This window comes from Ambystoma mexicanum, chromosome 5p (assembly GCF_040938575.1).
Source record: "Ambystoma mexicanum isolate Mex_15411 chromosome 5p, UKY_AmexF1_1, whole genome shotgun sequence".
NCBI lineage: Eukaryota > Metazoa > Chordata > Amphibia > Caudata > Ambystomatidae > Ambystoma > Ambystoma mexicanum.
The window spans coordinates 203,258,809-203,275,880 of record NC_090930.1 but is presented as its reverse complement, the minus strand read 5'-3'; the positions used below and the strand labels follow the sequence as shown (position 1 = coordinate 203,275,880).

At 43.9% G+C, this 17,072-nt stretch overlaps 1 protein-coding gene across 1 annotated transcript in view; it reads left to right on the top strand.

Annotated features, from left to right (window-relative positions):
- The window catches only part of COL4A5 (collagen type IV alpha 5 chain), a 568,084-nt gene that overhangs the window by 536,128 nt on the left and 14,884 nt on the right, over positions 1–17,072 (top strand). Inside the window, exons 47-48 of the mRNA XM_069612627.1 lie at positions 2,198–2,410; positions 10,338–10,515. Coding sequence (XP_069468728.1) covers positions 2,198–2,410; positions 10,338–10,515 — 391 coding nt within the window. The remainder of the gene's footprint in view (positions 1–2,197; positions 2,411–10,337; positions 10,516–17,072) is intronic.

Here is a 17,072-nt window from a genome sequence, read left to right as displayed (position 1 = left end):
GTTAAATCAATGCTGCTCTTGGGTACCAAAGCAGGGAAATAGCCGAGCTTTGAGGGCATTCCTAAAGGTGATGAGGTCCTCCAGTTTGGAGATCCAGATAGAGAAAATGTTGGTGGTTTGGACTGAGAAGGAAGCACCTCTTAGGCTAAATGTTCAATTTGGGTCTGTAGTTGCCTTGTTCAGTGGAGGCTGAGTATCAGATGGTAGCTACAAAGATTGCTTTGTAGACTCTTGGGTACAATGCAATGGAGTGTTTGGCATGTGATGCATAAGGATTTGTAGACAATGGGGCCGGGGAGGGGACTAGTATCCAATGGACCACAATCAGTGCAGATAAAATGTGGTCCCAAGGGGCCATATCACCAGCAGAAGTAGGAGCCTGTTTGCTCAGTTTTGGACCCAATCAGGTAACTGGAAGCACCTAGATTGAAACAATATAGAAGTTAGGAAACCTGAGACTTGGTCACCAAGTTGATTCTGAACCTCGGATGTCACATAGGTTTTTCAACATCTTGGAAGGTTTGGGTGGACCACCCACCAAGGAGAGGCTCAGTTTTACATGGATTCATTGTCAGATGATTGAAGGTCACACACCTATACAGTTGTTTGGGATTGATGGAGTGTGAGTCCCTGGAGTTGCGGAGTCTGAAGATAGCTTGTGTGTCAGTGTAGTCAATGCGTGCTAGTGCCAAAGATTACATTATGTGAGTGAGATGGCTTGCATAGCGGTCAAGCAGAAAAGGAGTGAGGGTGCCACCCTGTGTAGCCCCAGAGGGTCCAGATCTAGAGAAAGAACACTGACTTGCAGAGTAAAGGCAAGGTGCATTTAGGAGCTCAACCTTGAATTCTATATCTGTGACCGTCAGCTGGTTAGGGAGGATTTGTGGGATCTGTGTTGCCTTGTGTTGACGATGGCAGAAACAGAAACATCCATTATGTTGAAGCATTATATGCTGACACAATATGCAATTTCGTATTGGGTTGAGGAAGACTGTAATGGAAAGTGTCCGGTAAAAGGGGCCTACATGTGCATTCGAAAGAATGGCAAAAACATTTGCGTTATTCCTCTCGTACGTGCAAGTGACAATGTTGCCAAACTCTGCAAGTAATACAACATACAATATTTCTACTAATAACCTCTACATAGACTCAGGTGGGGTATAAATCCTGTGTAAAAACATGGAACATAACCAGTCTCCAAAGAAACTATAGGATTGGACATATTAACAACAGAGGGAGGTGATAACAAGGACACTCTCCCTGCTTAGCCCCTCTCATCTACAGAGTGCATTAAATTGCATTTGATCATCATGAGAAACGTGGTTGCCAATCCAAGAAGAATCTTCATGCAAATGTTTAGTGTGAGTGTTTTTATCCTCGATGGCATCCAGGCGACTTTTGGGTCTGAGCTTGGCTTCTCCTAGGCTGCTCATGGGCACGGCACACGCACTGTGATTTTTCATTAAGGGAGCACCTACCTTTGGTCATCATGGGGAAAGTAACAGCACCCCCATCTCCCCCGCGCCCCTGGGGAGATCTGCTCTGCATTGTGGTGTCCGTGGCTTCGCACCCACTCTTCCACTGAGGATTACATCGCTGCACGTCATTGGAGGCTACAGCCAGGGGTTGGTTGTCTATTGAGTTGTTGTCTGGGTAGATCAGCTACTAAGTAATCTTGACTTTTATAAGTGACTAAGTCCCTTATGATAGAGTTGAGGTTGTGTTGTATTTTACATTTGTGTCGTCTACTTTGTACTGGAAAGAATATTGACACACAGAAGTCTGTGTTGTGGATCGCTGTTGGCGGCAAGAGGGTGCTTAGGTGGAATAGGATCAGGGTAGATTCTCTATATGTTGAAAATGCATCTATTAAAGGCTATGCCCATTACCTATTGAATTGGGAAGGGAGTCCAGTGATAGGGTTCTACACATCAGAAGTGAAAACTGTGCTAATCGCAAATTGAAAAATTCGCCAAAAGTGATGGTTGACTGTTTCTAATACAGTTATGTTAAATCATTAATTTTTTTATGTCACAATGCTTGTGGAAGTTCAGCCAAAGTGAGATATAGGTAATACATGTGAGTCACATTGTGGGCTAATAAGTCTGTATAAAGGGTTGACAACTGTTTGCTCGCAGTGATGTTTGCTTGCATATTAGCAGAGCGTGTTTTATCACCAAATATCTTGTGTTTACAGGTACAAGAGGCACCCCAGGTCCTCCAGGACCTGATGGCTTGCAAGGTCTTCCCGGCCCACCAGGAACAGGATCAGTCGCTCATGGTTTCCTTATAACACGTCACAGCCAAAGTTCCGACGTTCCGAACTGTCCGCAAGGAACATCCGAAATCTACGATGGCTTTTCTCTGCTATATGTGCAAGGGAATGAGCGGGCACACGGTCAAGACTTGGGTGAGAACTCACACACTCAGTCCTTTTGCATGTTGTTAAGGTTCATCGTGTCCTTTCCATATTGTGCTCCTCAGCTCCCATGTTGGAAATTAGATGTTGCTGGTTCATGTGTGCACAGGACAGAATAGTGTTACCGAGGGAAATCATTTTAGAGCACAGGCTTTACAGGCCTTACACAGTGCAGGAAGAAAGGACACAAAGCAGTGGCAGATAAAGAAAATGACCTTCAGTCTTTGCATCTTAAAGAGCCCTGGTATGCTCGCTTAATAAATAGGGTACTTTAATTCAAGTAACAATACAAGCACACTAATCAGAAACACTACAACCCATACCTGTACAGGAAGACTATGTTTTTATTAAGTCCAACTGGTGTGGGACTTAATAAGACTTATCTCTTGGCATTAGTGACCCAACTCTTAACATATGCCTGTACTACACAAGTCAGTAGAGTGGCTGAGCAGCCAGGCTTATTTTAGGAGGGAGTTTTGTGAGCAGTACAAATCAGTTCACACAGGTATCCAAGTAAACACTTAAAGTTATATTAAAATATATGTATTTATATATACACACAAGGCACACAGGCAACTCTACAATGCGGCAACTACTAATAACATTCAATGTGAAATGGAATAAATCAATATAAGAAATAATAATGCAGGTGAGTAACTTTCTATGCTTTACATATCCAGCGCCCAGAGTGACGTCAATTAAGGCTTTTATCAGCACTTTTATATATCACCTTTGCAAAATTGAGATGGGAGGGAAAGTTATAAAGTTAGGTAGAACACAACTAGCAAATGTCCATAACAAATACACTAGGGATATACGCCCTCTGTTTCCTAGCAATAAAAGTGTTCAAAATTAAAACCTATGGAGGAACCAGCATTGCCAAAGCCAATGGGATCAAGAAGATGGACCTTTGGGGAAACCAGGACAGGTAAAGTCAAATGGACAGTTCCAGTTCTGATGAAGATCTTTAGAGGAAAAGTTAGTTAACCAGTCAGTGGTTCTTGAAGAAACACAGGAGCTCAAGCGGAGCATACCTGATATTGCACAGACTGCAAGACCTGCACAGAACAGTTGAGGTCAACTCTCAATTGGAAGAAAACAGCACTTCCCAAGCCAGGAAGCACTGAACATGGAACAAGGTAATTACAACCTAAGCCCCACAGTACCTTGAAAGTAAAGAAGACATTGTAGCTGCAGTGCAGTGCACTGTCTAGGTGCAGTGTTGCAGACCCTGAATCCTGCTCCTTGGTCGTGGTGAGGAAAGGGGGATGTCTGGTGGGCTTCTACAGCAACACTGGGGAGAAGGCATTGGCAGCAATGGATTTTGCTCACTCCAGTGGCTCTTTGTGGTTTTGGCACCTTTTTCTTAGCGTCAACAAGAAACAAATATTGCCAGTTGGATTCTCTTCGATTATTCAGTCCTGAACTCTTGTGAGGGGACCTCTGGTGAAGAATTCCTGCCTCTGGAGGACCATACAGAAGCCTACAAAGTTTCAGCCAGATTTGATTTTTGGAGGATGATGGCCTTGATAATGGTCCCGTACCATGGGTATTGGGATTCTGCAGCTCAGGAAAGTCGCAGCAAGTCGGGGGATGGCCCAAAAGGATGAAGGTCTTGAGTCTAGTTGGTCCCACCAGCCTAAAGGAGGAAGTCATCCTTGGTGGGTCTTTCCAGTCGATGGGAAAACGGGGTCAGCACAGCTGCAAGGCTTCACTGGTGCTTCCTATGATACCATTCGGAGTATTCATTTCTACCATCCAGCACTAACCGCTGCACTATGAAGAAAACACTGTTATTTGATCAACCCTTAAATGCACTGATCACTACAGAAATGACAGAAATCTCAGCAACTTGAACTAGCTTCTGAGCAATGACACTGCTCACAGCAAAGCACTTATGATTAGACACTGTAGAACACAACTTAAGACTAATTTCACTAGATCTTATGCAACCAGGCACTACGCTAAGGGATTACTTTGTAAGATACTTAGTCATCCCAACATCTCTTCCTCTGACTCTCCTAATTGCTTTTCCCCTCTGCTTCCCTCCTCCATAACCTGACAAATGACTGTGTAACTATAATGATTCCTTAAACAATGTTAGAATACATACCCTTTGTTCAAAAATTATGCAACAAACGTGTATTATGACACAGAAAACTGATAACACTTTGATTGTTATGACATGAACTATACAGACTAACCTGTTAATCAGAAGTGTAGCCATACTGTATATACTGAATCTGTACATGTTTCAGACAGAAATGAATGAACAATTTCTAGACATGATGCAATGCCTTGACAAAGCCCGATGAAGAGTGAAACAAAAGCACGTGCTACCAACAGGTCTATGCTGGCTAACAGCACCTACTATCTAACTTAGATCCCTAAATAAACTTGAACTACTACCATAACTCGTTTACTTGCTTCCTAGCGCAACTACTGCACTAACTGGTTACTATTACTCAGATATCAAACAGAACACTATACATCTACAACCAATTTACATACCATGCCCCTACTAATGCATCCTAGCACAACAAGACAATGAGGCTCCCCTCTAGACACACTTGTCTCTATGCCCTGAACACAGAACACCTGCAAACAGACGCTCACACTGTAACAGTCTCTGAACTGCAGGATCCAACACAAGAGCAAAGCTCTCTTGCGTTTTTCCTCTCCTCCCCCCAGTCTAACTTGCCCCTCTCTCTTTCAGTTCTGCTACAGCGCCTGGAGACCAGGCAAATGGCAGCGGTGCACTTTACAAATCCTAGTACCATGACACATTTTCCTTTATAGCAGGACTCTGCAAACTTTGTCTCTCCAGTTGTTTTGGACTACAGCTCCCATCAAACCTAGCCAGCAGATTCAATGAAGAGCAATCGTGGCAGTTATAGTCCAAAACATTGCTTTATAGAATACTTCATACATGCCCTCTGCATTAGACAGTGGTCGAAGTGTACAAAAAGAAGTAGTAGAGCTATGTTCTCTACTGGTCGGCACCCCTCCCTGCAAACCCCATCACCACACCCCCTCCCATGCTCAATATAAACCCCCAAACGCATGCACCTGAAGTTTAAGGGAATGTTCAGTGCACTGCACTGAAAGGGCAAGTTTCAACTACTTCCTACACTTTTATTTTAAAACGAAACAATTCCGGAACGGTTTATTTTTCAAAAAAAGTATAGGAATGGTAGAACTTAATTAAAAGAAGTAGAGGAGCACCACTCCCGACCGCTCACGCCCACTTCGACCACTGGCATTAAAGGTAATTTATTTGCAATTTGTGCTTTTCAATTGCCTACTGTTAACACCCCCCTTAAAGCATAACATCATGGGTTCCATGTGACACCAATTGCGGGCTTAGTTCAAGTCATTTAAAATAGGCTGTTGACAAACCTGCTACCCAGAAGTATTCCTGACCAAGTTTCATTGTCATGGAGTGTGATAATCAAAGCTCCTTAGTCATTTGGGTAGGTTCCACAAGTAAGCTTTACTCCAGTTACATTAAGATGGTAAAAATGAACCACTGAATCCCATCACCCAGGCTGGGCCTCTCCAACTGACCTGCTCTGGAACCTTCACGACAGGCATTCCTACACTCACAACCAAACATTCTCTCGGACACACCAACATTCTCTCATGCATTCCCAAGCTCCTGCATTCACACCATGCATGATACAACACAGAAAATAATTAATTTAAAGAGATACATAGTTTTTTTTAAAGGCCACATTTTATGAAGTACTGACACATGGACATGAAGCAGATTGCCTCTGAAATCAGGAACGGTTGCCTGTGGTGGAGGAGGGATGCAGCTTGAGGCCGAAATATATTCCTTGTCCTAAGGCGTGGAAAGATCATACAGCTTCTCTGGTCACGAGCAGGTGACTATCCCCGTGCAAGCTCTTATTAATAACTATACGAGCACTACATTACATTGTTACAATCACCAAAGTCGCGTTGAGGCTATCATTTGATATTCTGTCTAAAATGGATATTCTGTCTTCTTCAGGGATTATTGGCAGATGTCCGTTAACATAACAGAATGTTGCATCATTCATTCTCCAAAGGTCGCCATCCTCCTCATCTTCACTCAGCGCTTTGAAGCAGCACTTAGTTGGTTTTACGGCTATACAAGTAGCAAATACATCATAACATAATACTCACTGTCAGAAGGGATCAACATGTACTTGCCAATGACCTATTATTGGTTTGTCAGATGCGATGGACACTATTGATTATTGTTAGGCAGAATTCCAGGCAGTACCCTCTGAGACCACTACACACAATTAGGACTACAGGTGTTAGCCAGACCAACCTTTGGTATAAGTCTGTACCACACAGTTTTCGGTAGCTGAGCAGCCAGGCTTATCTAAAGAGTGAATGTGAGCAGTACAAGTAGTTACACAAAGGACTTTCAATCACAGTGGGTCAAGTAAACACTTACACTCAAGGTTTCCTGGTAAAAACACTTATTGATGTATTACACAATCATTTAGAAAACATTTCACTTGAAGAAGACAATGTAATATTATAAACCAATACACTTCAATACAGTATTCTAAGGATTTGAGACAGTTTGAGCTCCCCTGAAATAGGAGCCAAATAGCAGTTCAGTACTTTAGAAGGGAGCAAAATGCACAAGGTAAGTAAAATAGATCATATATACTTTTTAGACAGTGCAAATAGTTTCAGTTCACCAGAGGAGTTCAAGACAAGTCAATAGGCCAGGCCAAAGTCAATGGGCTAGTGTTCTGGATAGGAAAGAGCAGTTCTGGTATCAAATGGTAAAGTCTTTGCAAAAGTTCTTAGAAGTAGTTTAGGCGAAAATGAATCATATGTCGGGTCACAAGCTGATTAGGCCTGCAAGTTGGAAAAGTTTCACGAACTTTCATCGCAAGCGTGGTGTTCTCTCAATCCGGTTGGCAGAGTACCTTTTTTGTGAAGAAACAAATGCTGCTGAAGTCGTGGTTCCTGGCAGGTCCTGCAGATCTCGCTGTTCCTGAGCCTCAGTTTTGGGGACAAGAGGGAGGACGTCAGGGGACTCCTGCACTGCACAGGATTGTTGAAGAAAGCAAACAAAATGGAGTCACTTCAGTTCCAGTAGCTGTAGATTCAAGAACACAAGCTGGAGTTACTCTCCCTAGTTAATCCTAACCAGACTTGAGAATAGTATCCAGGTGTCTTATGAGTTGGTTGGTCCCACCAACTCAAGAGAAAAAGCCGCCCTTGAAGGAGCTTCTCTTTCGAATGGAGTTTGGCGGGCTTCAGGACTGAAGGTCCAAATTGCCAAAGGCATACGAACAAAGGTACAAAACCGGGTTTGGCACACAGAGACAAACTCTAGAAGGACCTTTCCAAAAAGAAACGGCAAAAAAAGAAGACAGGGACCTGTTTAAACAAAGGGGTTTAAGGTGCCATCTTGAAAAACATGGCTCCCGTGATTTTTAGCTATGGGTGTTCGCGGTCGGGAAAAATCATGGAAGTTCATTGTAAAACTACTGCCTCCAGCCTTTTCAATAGGTAAGGGTAGCATTTGACTGCTACATGAGTATTTAGACACAGGGGATACTATCTAACCCCTCCAGTACTCCATTGTAAAATGGTGTGTGCTGTGTCTAAGAATTTGGAAAGACTAGTAAAGTCAATTTCACTTTACATTCTCTGGCAAACAGTAGTTTATCCCAGAGAAGGTATTTAAACCTTTGGGAAGTATAAAATAACATCCCTGTGTTACTGCACTGAGGATGCTGTGTAACACACATGACAAGATGCCCATGGGGTTATTTTAAAACTCCAAAGTCAAAGAACACAAATGTAAAACACACATCAAAATACATGAAATAGTGGGAAAAAAAGGCTCACACTTTTTCCAGGAAAAACGCAAGTCCTCAAAATCCAGCAAAGTTGCTGGGGGGTCTCTAAGGTGAAGGGAATTAGCACATTTATGAGAATCCTCCCTAATAATGATGAGATCTGAATTGCGTGATAGTTGAAAATGAAAGACGGGAGTGTGTGTATCTGTGCCCTCCGCCCCATCTGCTCTTGGACGACACTGCATGCCATTTTTATTTCTTCCAGGAACGGCTGAGATAAATACTAACTCATTCCATGCAATGCACCCTCTGCTTGGGGTGTGACATGAGATGCCTGTAACATGTTATAAGAAGTGACCTTTAAACTTAGAAAATGTTCTGATGAACGATTCCTTTTTGTATTAGAGGCAAACTCCTGATCTAGCCCTACAATAGAATATTTTTCTTGGGTGAATTGTGAAGTGAAACATTTACACTTAACTTACCTTGTAGTGGCTCCATCACTCGCTGTGTTATAGGGTTTGCTTCAAGCCCTTCTTACCTGTCCTCAAAACTTCAATAAGAGCTAAGTGTTTGACTAATATGACACCATGATTGGGAACACTCACTATGATCTTATTTCTAAACATTTTATATGACAACTGTATAATTATGTTATACAAATATGCTCACTCTATGTAACAAGTATCACGTGATAATTCTGTAACTAGGTATGTTCTTTCTCTGTAACAAGTGCCACGATGCCTTTGGGCTGTTGCGCGCTATACAAATATAAATAAAATAAATAAATAAAATAAATTGGGAACACCCCCGATAGTGGAATCTGGGAATGCTATTTGATGACTACATTATTTATTTGTGGACGAAACAACATTAACTAAGTCAGCCCACCACTAGAAGAGAATATGTAAGCGATCACTTGGATAGAACTTATCGCCAGTAGGTTGTAATGCAATGTAATTTGTCCGGTTTGATGATAAAATCCTCTACTATCAACTTAGTCCACCAGTATTGACAGTTCTTCATTGGCTGGTGGAGAACCTGGAGCAAGATGCTCTGCACCATCAGATGGGTTTAATGGAGACCACGCCCCAGTGAGGACAGGGACCTAAGGTCTACCACCCAATGCAGACTCCCAGTAGGCAAAGTCAAAAGAGCAAGAGCGGGTGGGTGGCAGCTGTGCCTCTGCCAAAGGATGGATCAAGGTTGGGGAAACCAAGCACTGTTCTTTCAAAATGACCTGACCTGAGGACACCATACAGGCTCCTGGAGGTCAAGCTGAGCTAGCCTACCAACACCATTAATTGGTGGTATTGTACCTTTGAAAACATAATAAATCTCTCCTCCCATTTCATACCTACCCGGTATCATACGAAAATGCCGGGGGTAAAAATGCTGAACGGACAATACTGCGCATTCTAACTGTGTGAAAATGCCGAATGCCGAATGCCGCGCCATTTCATAACAGCCTATGCATTCTAATTAACGGAGGCATGCAAAGAGTGCGTGGCACATTACATTACCGTAAACTGCTCTGAAGCTAGCAGCTTTAATCTAATTGACATGTAGCATCAACGCGGAACATCATGTCAGCCTTTGTATAGTAAATAATGACTAAACATTTGTAGTCATGTGGCATGTAGACGTCGAAAACATTGCCCGTGACTACCACTGCGATGGAAGTCCGGAGGGGTTGCCGGGGTGTGCCACGCTTTTTAGCATGATTGGGGTTTGTAGGGGTGTCTGCCACTTTATCGATTGAAACCATCTTGTTTGCCTTTGTGTTTCATCTCCGACGCTGTAAGTTGGATCTATGTGATCACCACATGCCGCTGTGTTGGCATTCCGTATTTTAGGATACAGCCTTATTGGTTGTGCAGTGAATGCATAGATCCCACCCAGTCCCATGCATTGTTGCCATTTCCCACATGGCTTGACTGTTTTGAGCCATGGGTGGGGAAAGTGCAGAGGAATTGAAATGAATAATGTAACCTATATCAATGCCTACTTCTACAGAGTTTACCTTTTACAGGCCATATAGGGGTCTATGTATGTTTTTTCTATCTGTGAAACGTTGTTTTCATTGTATTTCTGCTTAGGTACTGCTGGCAGCTGTCTCCGTCGCTTCAGCACCATGCCTTTTATGTTCTGCAACATCAATAACGTGTGCAACTTTGCTTCGAGAAACGATTACTCCTATTGGCTGTCTACTCCTGAGCCAATGCCGCAGAGCATGGAACCACTGACAGGGCAGAACATCCAGCCTTTCATCAGTCGGTGAGTGCAGTCTTGGTGCCCAAGTCAATATCGAACGAACACCCATATTCTACCTTTAGTTTATGATCAGCTGGGCTAATTAATGTATTGCCAGTAAATGGGTATATTGTATTTTCTTTCTTCCCAGAAGTGCTAAAAGGCATTGTCTCACATGCATCTATTCTGACTATAAAGCAGAATCTGCCTAACCCCTTTGAGGGTATTGTTGTTGGCTTGTGCTAGAATTACCACTCGTTGCCAACTTTGAGGGTCTAATTCACGTTTCGTCTGTTTCCACCCAGCATTTCATCAAGATCTCAATAGGAGCTTCACAGTTTAGTGCATAAGGTCCTTACGGGTCCTTACGGCCTCAAAGGTGGGGGCTAGAACAAGGGCATGCCCTAGTCTCCCTGGGTAGCCTTGCCCAAATAGATGTTCTGGTTGTTGACTGTGTACTACTTTGAGTCAAGGGAGGTAGAGGACTCTGAAGAAGTTGATCACCCCGATGAAGTCCTTACTGAGCTAGCTTCCAATCGTGGAGATGCTAGTGGTATGAAAATCTTCTCAGGGCTAGATATCATGCAGACGTCTAGTAGGGCAAGCTACATGCCTCTTTCCAGAAGACTAGCCAAGGTCGTTGGGGAGATTTCTGCAGTCCTCTGGAGGTGGCGGAGGTACCATCTAACCTAAAGGCAAAACATGGTGTCCAACCAAAAGGAAAGGCTAGACTAATGGTAGATGTGGTAGAGCAGAGAGGCTTTCCTCAATGGAGGAACGTAGGCTGACAGGGAAGTGCGTTTATTCCCAATAGTGAACCACAAAGAAAATACTACACAGGCATACTGAAAATATACACTTTGTTATAAGTTCAAACATAATACCTGCAAGGCCAAAATAGATACACAGGTTAAATATAACACACTGTAAATCACAGTGAATGTATATAAACAGTACTGGTCAAAGACCCATTGCCATGACCGATCTATAAATCCTACACCTGGTGGCAGACAGTAAACATTTAGGCTTAAGGGATGGGCAGAGAAGGGAACCCTAGAAATAGAAATATACATTACTACCATCATGTTCGGGACCCATAATGCCACACAGAAAATAGTCAAACGATTCCTCCTAAAGTTTAGCGGCATGTAACATGAATTTGTACATATGTACTTGTTAAGATGGATTTCTAGAATCTGGCCTGGGGGGACAGATTTTAGGATGCCCCACTAGTTATAGTGAACAGAGACCTCTGAGAGGTTAGCCAAAATCCAATCAAGCTAGCAGAGGGGAGCAGTCAAGGCTATTCTCAGGAGCGTGTGGGTGGGGTCAGGGGTCCACATGGGTCCACACAGTAAAGCACACAATAAATAATTTTAGACAGGTAAGTACAAAAATACTATTTTTATTCCAGGCCCAAAACACACACTAGAAAATGAAACAAGCCGTTGATATTATTGCACAACACTCAATTATTAACATATATGCAGTCACCATAGGTTCCTAGAAATGCATTCAATAAATGTATCAACAAAAGAAGGTAAGTAGGTGAGGCAGTAAGATGGAACCATGTAATGAGAAATGTGCCCTAAATTCAGGAGTCCAATCCTATGAAGAGTTGGGCCTTGTGCACACAACGTCACAATGCTTCTCCCCAGAAAGTGTCTGAAGTATGTAAAGTTCTTGTGTTGATGAAAAGTCCCAGAGAAGATATTCAGCAAAAGTTGCTGGTAGGTAAGAATGTGTTTCCATCTTTTAGGTACAAATGCTTTAGACGCGACTATCAAAAAGCGGTGGAATGGAATACCTCAGGTTTATTCTAAGGAGAACAGGGGAGGAGGGGAATGCTGTGCATTTACTTACCCGCCTGAGTCAGATTTTCCCAGAGGACTGGATTGGTCGACTGGAGGTCGCTGAGGTATGTTTTCCTGCCATTGGTTTTAGTGAGAGGTGCCCAGGAAATGCAGGTGCAAGGATTCTTCCAGTCGGTTCCAGGAGCAGAATGCAACCCTTGTTGATGAAGAAATGCAGAAGGCACTGATGCAGACCTCTTCAGGACCCTTCACCAGACAGGGAAAGGTTAGTTTCAGCGACATTCCATGCAGGATCCCTTGAAGCTGGGAGGCTAAAATTTGGCAGGAAGGTGAAGTACACCACAAGTTGGCGACCAAGGAAGTTCCTGCGACAAATACGGAATGGCAACGGTTCTAGCAGGGTAGCCCACTGAAGAGCTGTTCAGTTCACTGGGTAGTCCAGGGACACTACCGAAGGCTCAAGATGACTGTATCCTCGATAACACATCGAGATTGGTTGTACCCATCAGTCATGGGGTTGAAGCCCCACTTAGGGCCTTTGCAGATCATGTAGTCCAGCAGGGCTTCACCAGGTCAAATGCATGAAGTAATACAAGGCCTCTTTGGGAGTCGTCCACAGATTTTCAGTCGGCTGCTCCTCTACACAGGATACTTGGCTCCACTGCTGATCTCCAGAAATGGCTGCAGGAGTCCTCTTTGTATCCAAGATTCTGCCTGGAAGCAAGTCCCAGCCCACCAATAGTAAGGATCTGCACCATTCAAACAGTCAGCAGTGGTCCAATAAGGGACCACTGTGGGTTTCACTCATGCCACACCCCTACACTCTCAGACACCACGGATGTGGAATGGGACCAGACAGTTCCACCCCCTTCCTGGGCCACATACACACACATGTGCGAAAGCAGCATCTTTCCCAGCGAGTGCATGACCCTGTCTGGGATTTTCTTACCTGGCATGGCAGGAAGAAGGCCAAACAACAATATGGCCAAATAATAAGCGAAAATGTTGTGGCATGTTCTATAGCCATACGCAGTAAATGCTAAAGTGCATACCTAGAAGTAATGCAAAACTTGTAAAAATATGATTTATGCCTCCAGCTTGTCTTTAGGCACATATAAAGGTAACTAAAAATCTCAAGTGTAAAAGACTACAGTGATACAAAAATATTCCAACTGCACTACATTTTAAGATGCTGTGCACGCCGTTAAAAAGTTACCTAAAAGGTAAAACGACAAAAGGGAAACCTAGTTTCCCAGTGCAGGTAGTCTGAAGGACTGATAAGTTTCCCCATAACAAAATGAGAAAAAGGCTAGGTGAGTGTTCACTTCCCTGTAAAAAGTCAGGACATGTTCAAAAACAAAAGCAAAATGTTTGGGAGTCCATAGAACTATGGTGGGAAAGTTTCTAAAAGAGAAATCTTTCCTAACAGTGCACTGCAGTTGTATAGCTCATAGAGAGAAGGAACATGTAGACTTTATGCAATAAAAACTAGAGGGCTACCAAAATGAAGGATGCATTTAGACGCACGCTGCCGAGACCCAAAAGGCCATATCACACTCCAAGGATTGAAAATACATGTGACAATATACTGTGGGTCAGAAGACTGCAGTATAATACGATTGAAACATGTACAATAATCCTGTAGTAGCAGCTTAAAAATCCAAGGGTTGGGGGTGGGAGGGTTGGGAAACCAAAAAACTGAAAAAATGTCACAGCTTGGGTAAGTACCTTAAGAGTACATTTGGAGGAGCTTTCAGAGTTGGCGAAGACTGGGCAGCCATTCAGTAGAAAATGGTCTGATGCCGGAAACAAGTGTGGATGCGACCCATCATGGCCCAAACAAACAATAGAGGTGGGGGAGTAGTGCCCCGCAGCCCTTCTGGGCTAAAGCAGCTTTGTACCCCAGGGTGCAGAACTATGGTGGTAAAACAGAAAAGCATCAGTAAATCGGCCTAGGTATGGTTCTGGCATGGAGATCTCAGACTATTTGATGGGTTGACCCAGGATAGGAACAGGCCAGTCCAAGAAAGACATCCAGCTGCTAGAAATCAAAACCTGAGTACGGGGAAAGACACAGGACCCATCCAGTAGGGCAATAGCTGGCCCTAAAAGTGCAGCTGTAATAAGTGTGTGGCAAAATCCTGTGGCAGGTAAGCAAACCTGCAGTATCCCAGGAGAAAACAAGCTGAATTAAGGTATGCTTTGGGTTTCGCCTAGATATACCCATACACACATATGCTGGCTTTAGCCAGCCACCCAATCACATAAGGGAGGCCTAAACAAAGGTTTTGGCATCTAGCCAATCAGGTTGGCCCTAAAAACCATTTAACATTTAAGTCCTTCTATTGGCCTGACTAGAGATATGGACTGGTGTAAACCAGTCCCAACCACAATAGAGGGTGCAGGGCTGGGCTCAGGATGAATCCATGCATGCAAAATGACCCTTTTCCAAGTGAAATCGACCAAAAACAAAATGGCAGCAAGAAGACCACGGAAACTCATTACCCCCAATGGCTATCAATAAGGTATATTGGGCTACTAATGTCACAAAATCAGCTGAACCCCTGGTGAAATCCAAACTAATTTATAGCTGCCACCAGCCTACTCTACAAAACCAATGTGGGCTGATAGAAAACATTCCAGGGAGAAAATGGGGCGCTTATAACGCACCCTAGACCTAGGAGCAATATGCTCTCCTACAGGACTATATATTGAAATAGGGTTGTTGTGGCAGGGATACTATAGTCCTTCTGGACACAAACATAAACAAGAGATCCTAGAAACCAAAAGAGGAAAAACAAAGTTCAGGGGTCCCAATAAATGGGATGGCGGAACCTCCAAAAATTGAGTTCTGCCCTAACAGCGGTGCAGGTGTATCCAGATCTTGATGGAGGGGGCTGTGCCCAACGTCTGTCTCCATGCAGACAAGCTTAGTCCTGTGGTTCTGGGCTCTGAAGAATGACATCTGTGAGCAGCCGTTCTTTCCGGGATAGAGAACAAGTTATTATGGTGGCAGAAGTCTTGAGCAGGCAGAACTCAGCCTCCCAAGAGTGGGAGCTCAGCCAGAAAGTGCTGGATGTAATAGTCACCCTTTGGGGACCCCGACAGATGGGCCTCTTCACCACCAGTGTCAATTGGAAGTGTGAGTTGTTCTGCTCGAGGGAATTTCACCCACTAGAGTCTTTTGTGAATGCTTTTATTGAGTGGACCTTTGCTCTCCTCCATGCATTTACACCAATTCCGGTCAGACCTGCGGTTTCTGCAGATTGTCATCAGAAGACTATGGAACTTTGCATCCATCATGATGTAGATTGCTCCGGTTTGAGCCCAGTCACTGTGCTAACCAGAAATTCTGGACATGACCATCTGTCCTCCTTGGCACCTTCCAGCGAAGGGGGATCTAGTCGCCAAGTTGGAAGGGGGGGTGGTAGATTCTCCACCCTATCCTTACCAACGTCATTCTTCATGGCTGAGCGTCTTGAGGTGTAAGCAGTGGGATGTTCTGTACATACTACTTTCTGACAATCAGTCTTTGCCTGCAGGTGGTGTAGGTTTTCATTCTGATTCCGGGAAAGTGGTCTAGATGCTTTTTCAGAACTCTTTCTGCTCTTTGGTCTGGCTGGGCCTGCAGATTGCCACTAGGAAGGGTTCATGGCCACTATTTCGGTCTCAAATTTGGAGCTCCTCAGCAGGTCTCCTTCTTTATAATCCCCTCTGTTAAGCAGTGTTTGTAGTGATTGAGTGACCAGTTTCATCCAAGCCCTGTTTGTTGTTCCTGAGTCGTATTTGAATCTTGAGTTGACCTTTCTTATGGTGGCTCCATTTGAGCCCATACATTGCTGTTTTTTGAGGTTGCTCACCTTTAATATGATCCTTCTGGTTGTCTTCACTTCCGTCAGGCGGTTCGGTGAGGTCCAGGCTGTTTCTGGGAAACCTGTGTTATTTGTTTCTAAGGAGAGGGGGACCCTGCGGGTAAAATGGACCTTCCTTTCCAAGGTCATGTTGGATTTCCCTCTCTCTCAAAGATTAATCTTCCTTCCATTTAAGTTGAAGAAGAGGTTTCACCATCTGGACCGCAAGAGAGCCCTACGCTATTATGTCACTCAGGCGAGGAACCCCAGGAAGGATGAACAACCTTTCATTAGTTATTCTGGGGATCCGTCAGGCACGAATGTTACTAAGCAGACCCTTCCAGTCGAATTATTCTCTACATTTCAGAGTGCTATGATCTGGCTGGTGATGTGCCTGAGGGTCTCTGGGCCCATTTTATCCAAGGTTGACAGCCACTTTTGCTGTTCAGATGGGCGACTTACTTTAGATTTGCCATGTTGCTCTGAGGGCTTCCCATGTTTGCCAAACGCCAAAGCCTGGATTCCTTTCGCGTCAAGAATCCCACTTTGGTCTTTCCGTGCTCCAGAACTGTCTCGTGTAGGTGGTGGCTTCAAATTATCATCCCTTCTCCAGTTTTCTCTGCTGCTTTGGGAGTCTTTCTAAGATGAGGAATATGTTGGAGGGATGAATCCTTTTGAAAAACAAATGACTCACCCCTCGGTAATGTTGCTTCTGATGAATTCATCCTTCCCACAGATTCCTCATCACCCTTCCAACCTACACATCCTCATGAAAGCTCCTTCACCTCTTGCTGTTCTGTGGCCCCTCAGCTGCTCAGTGATGGGTAAAAGCCAAAGACTCCATCTATACTGCTCCTAACATCACGTGTGCTTTAGTGGGTACCCAATGGAATTGAGCTGAGCTTCCTGGTGGCTG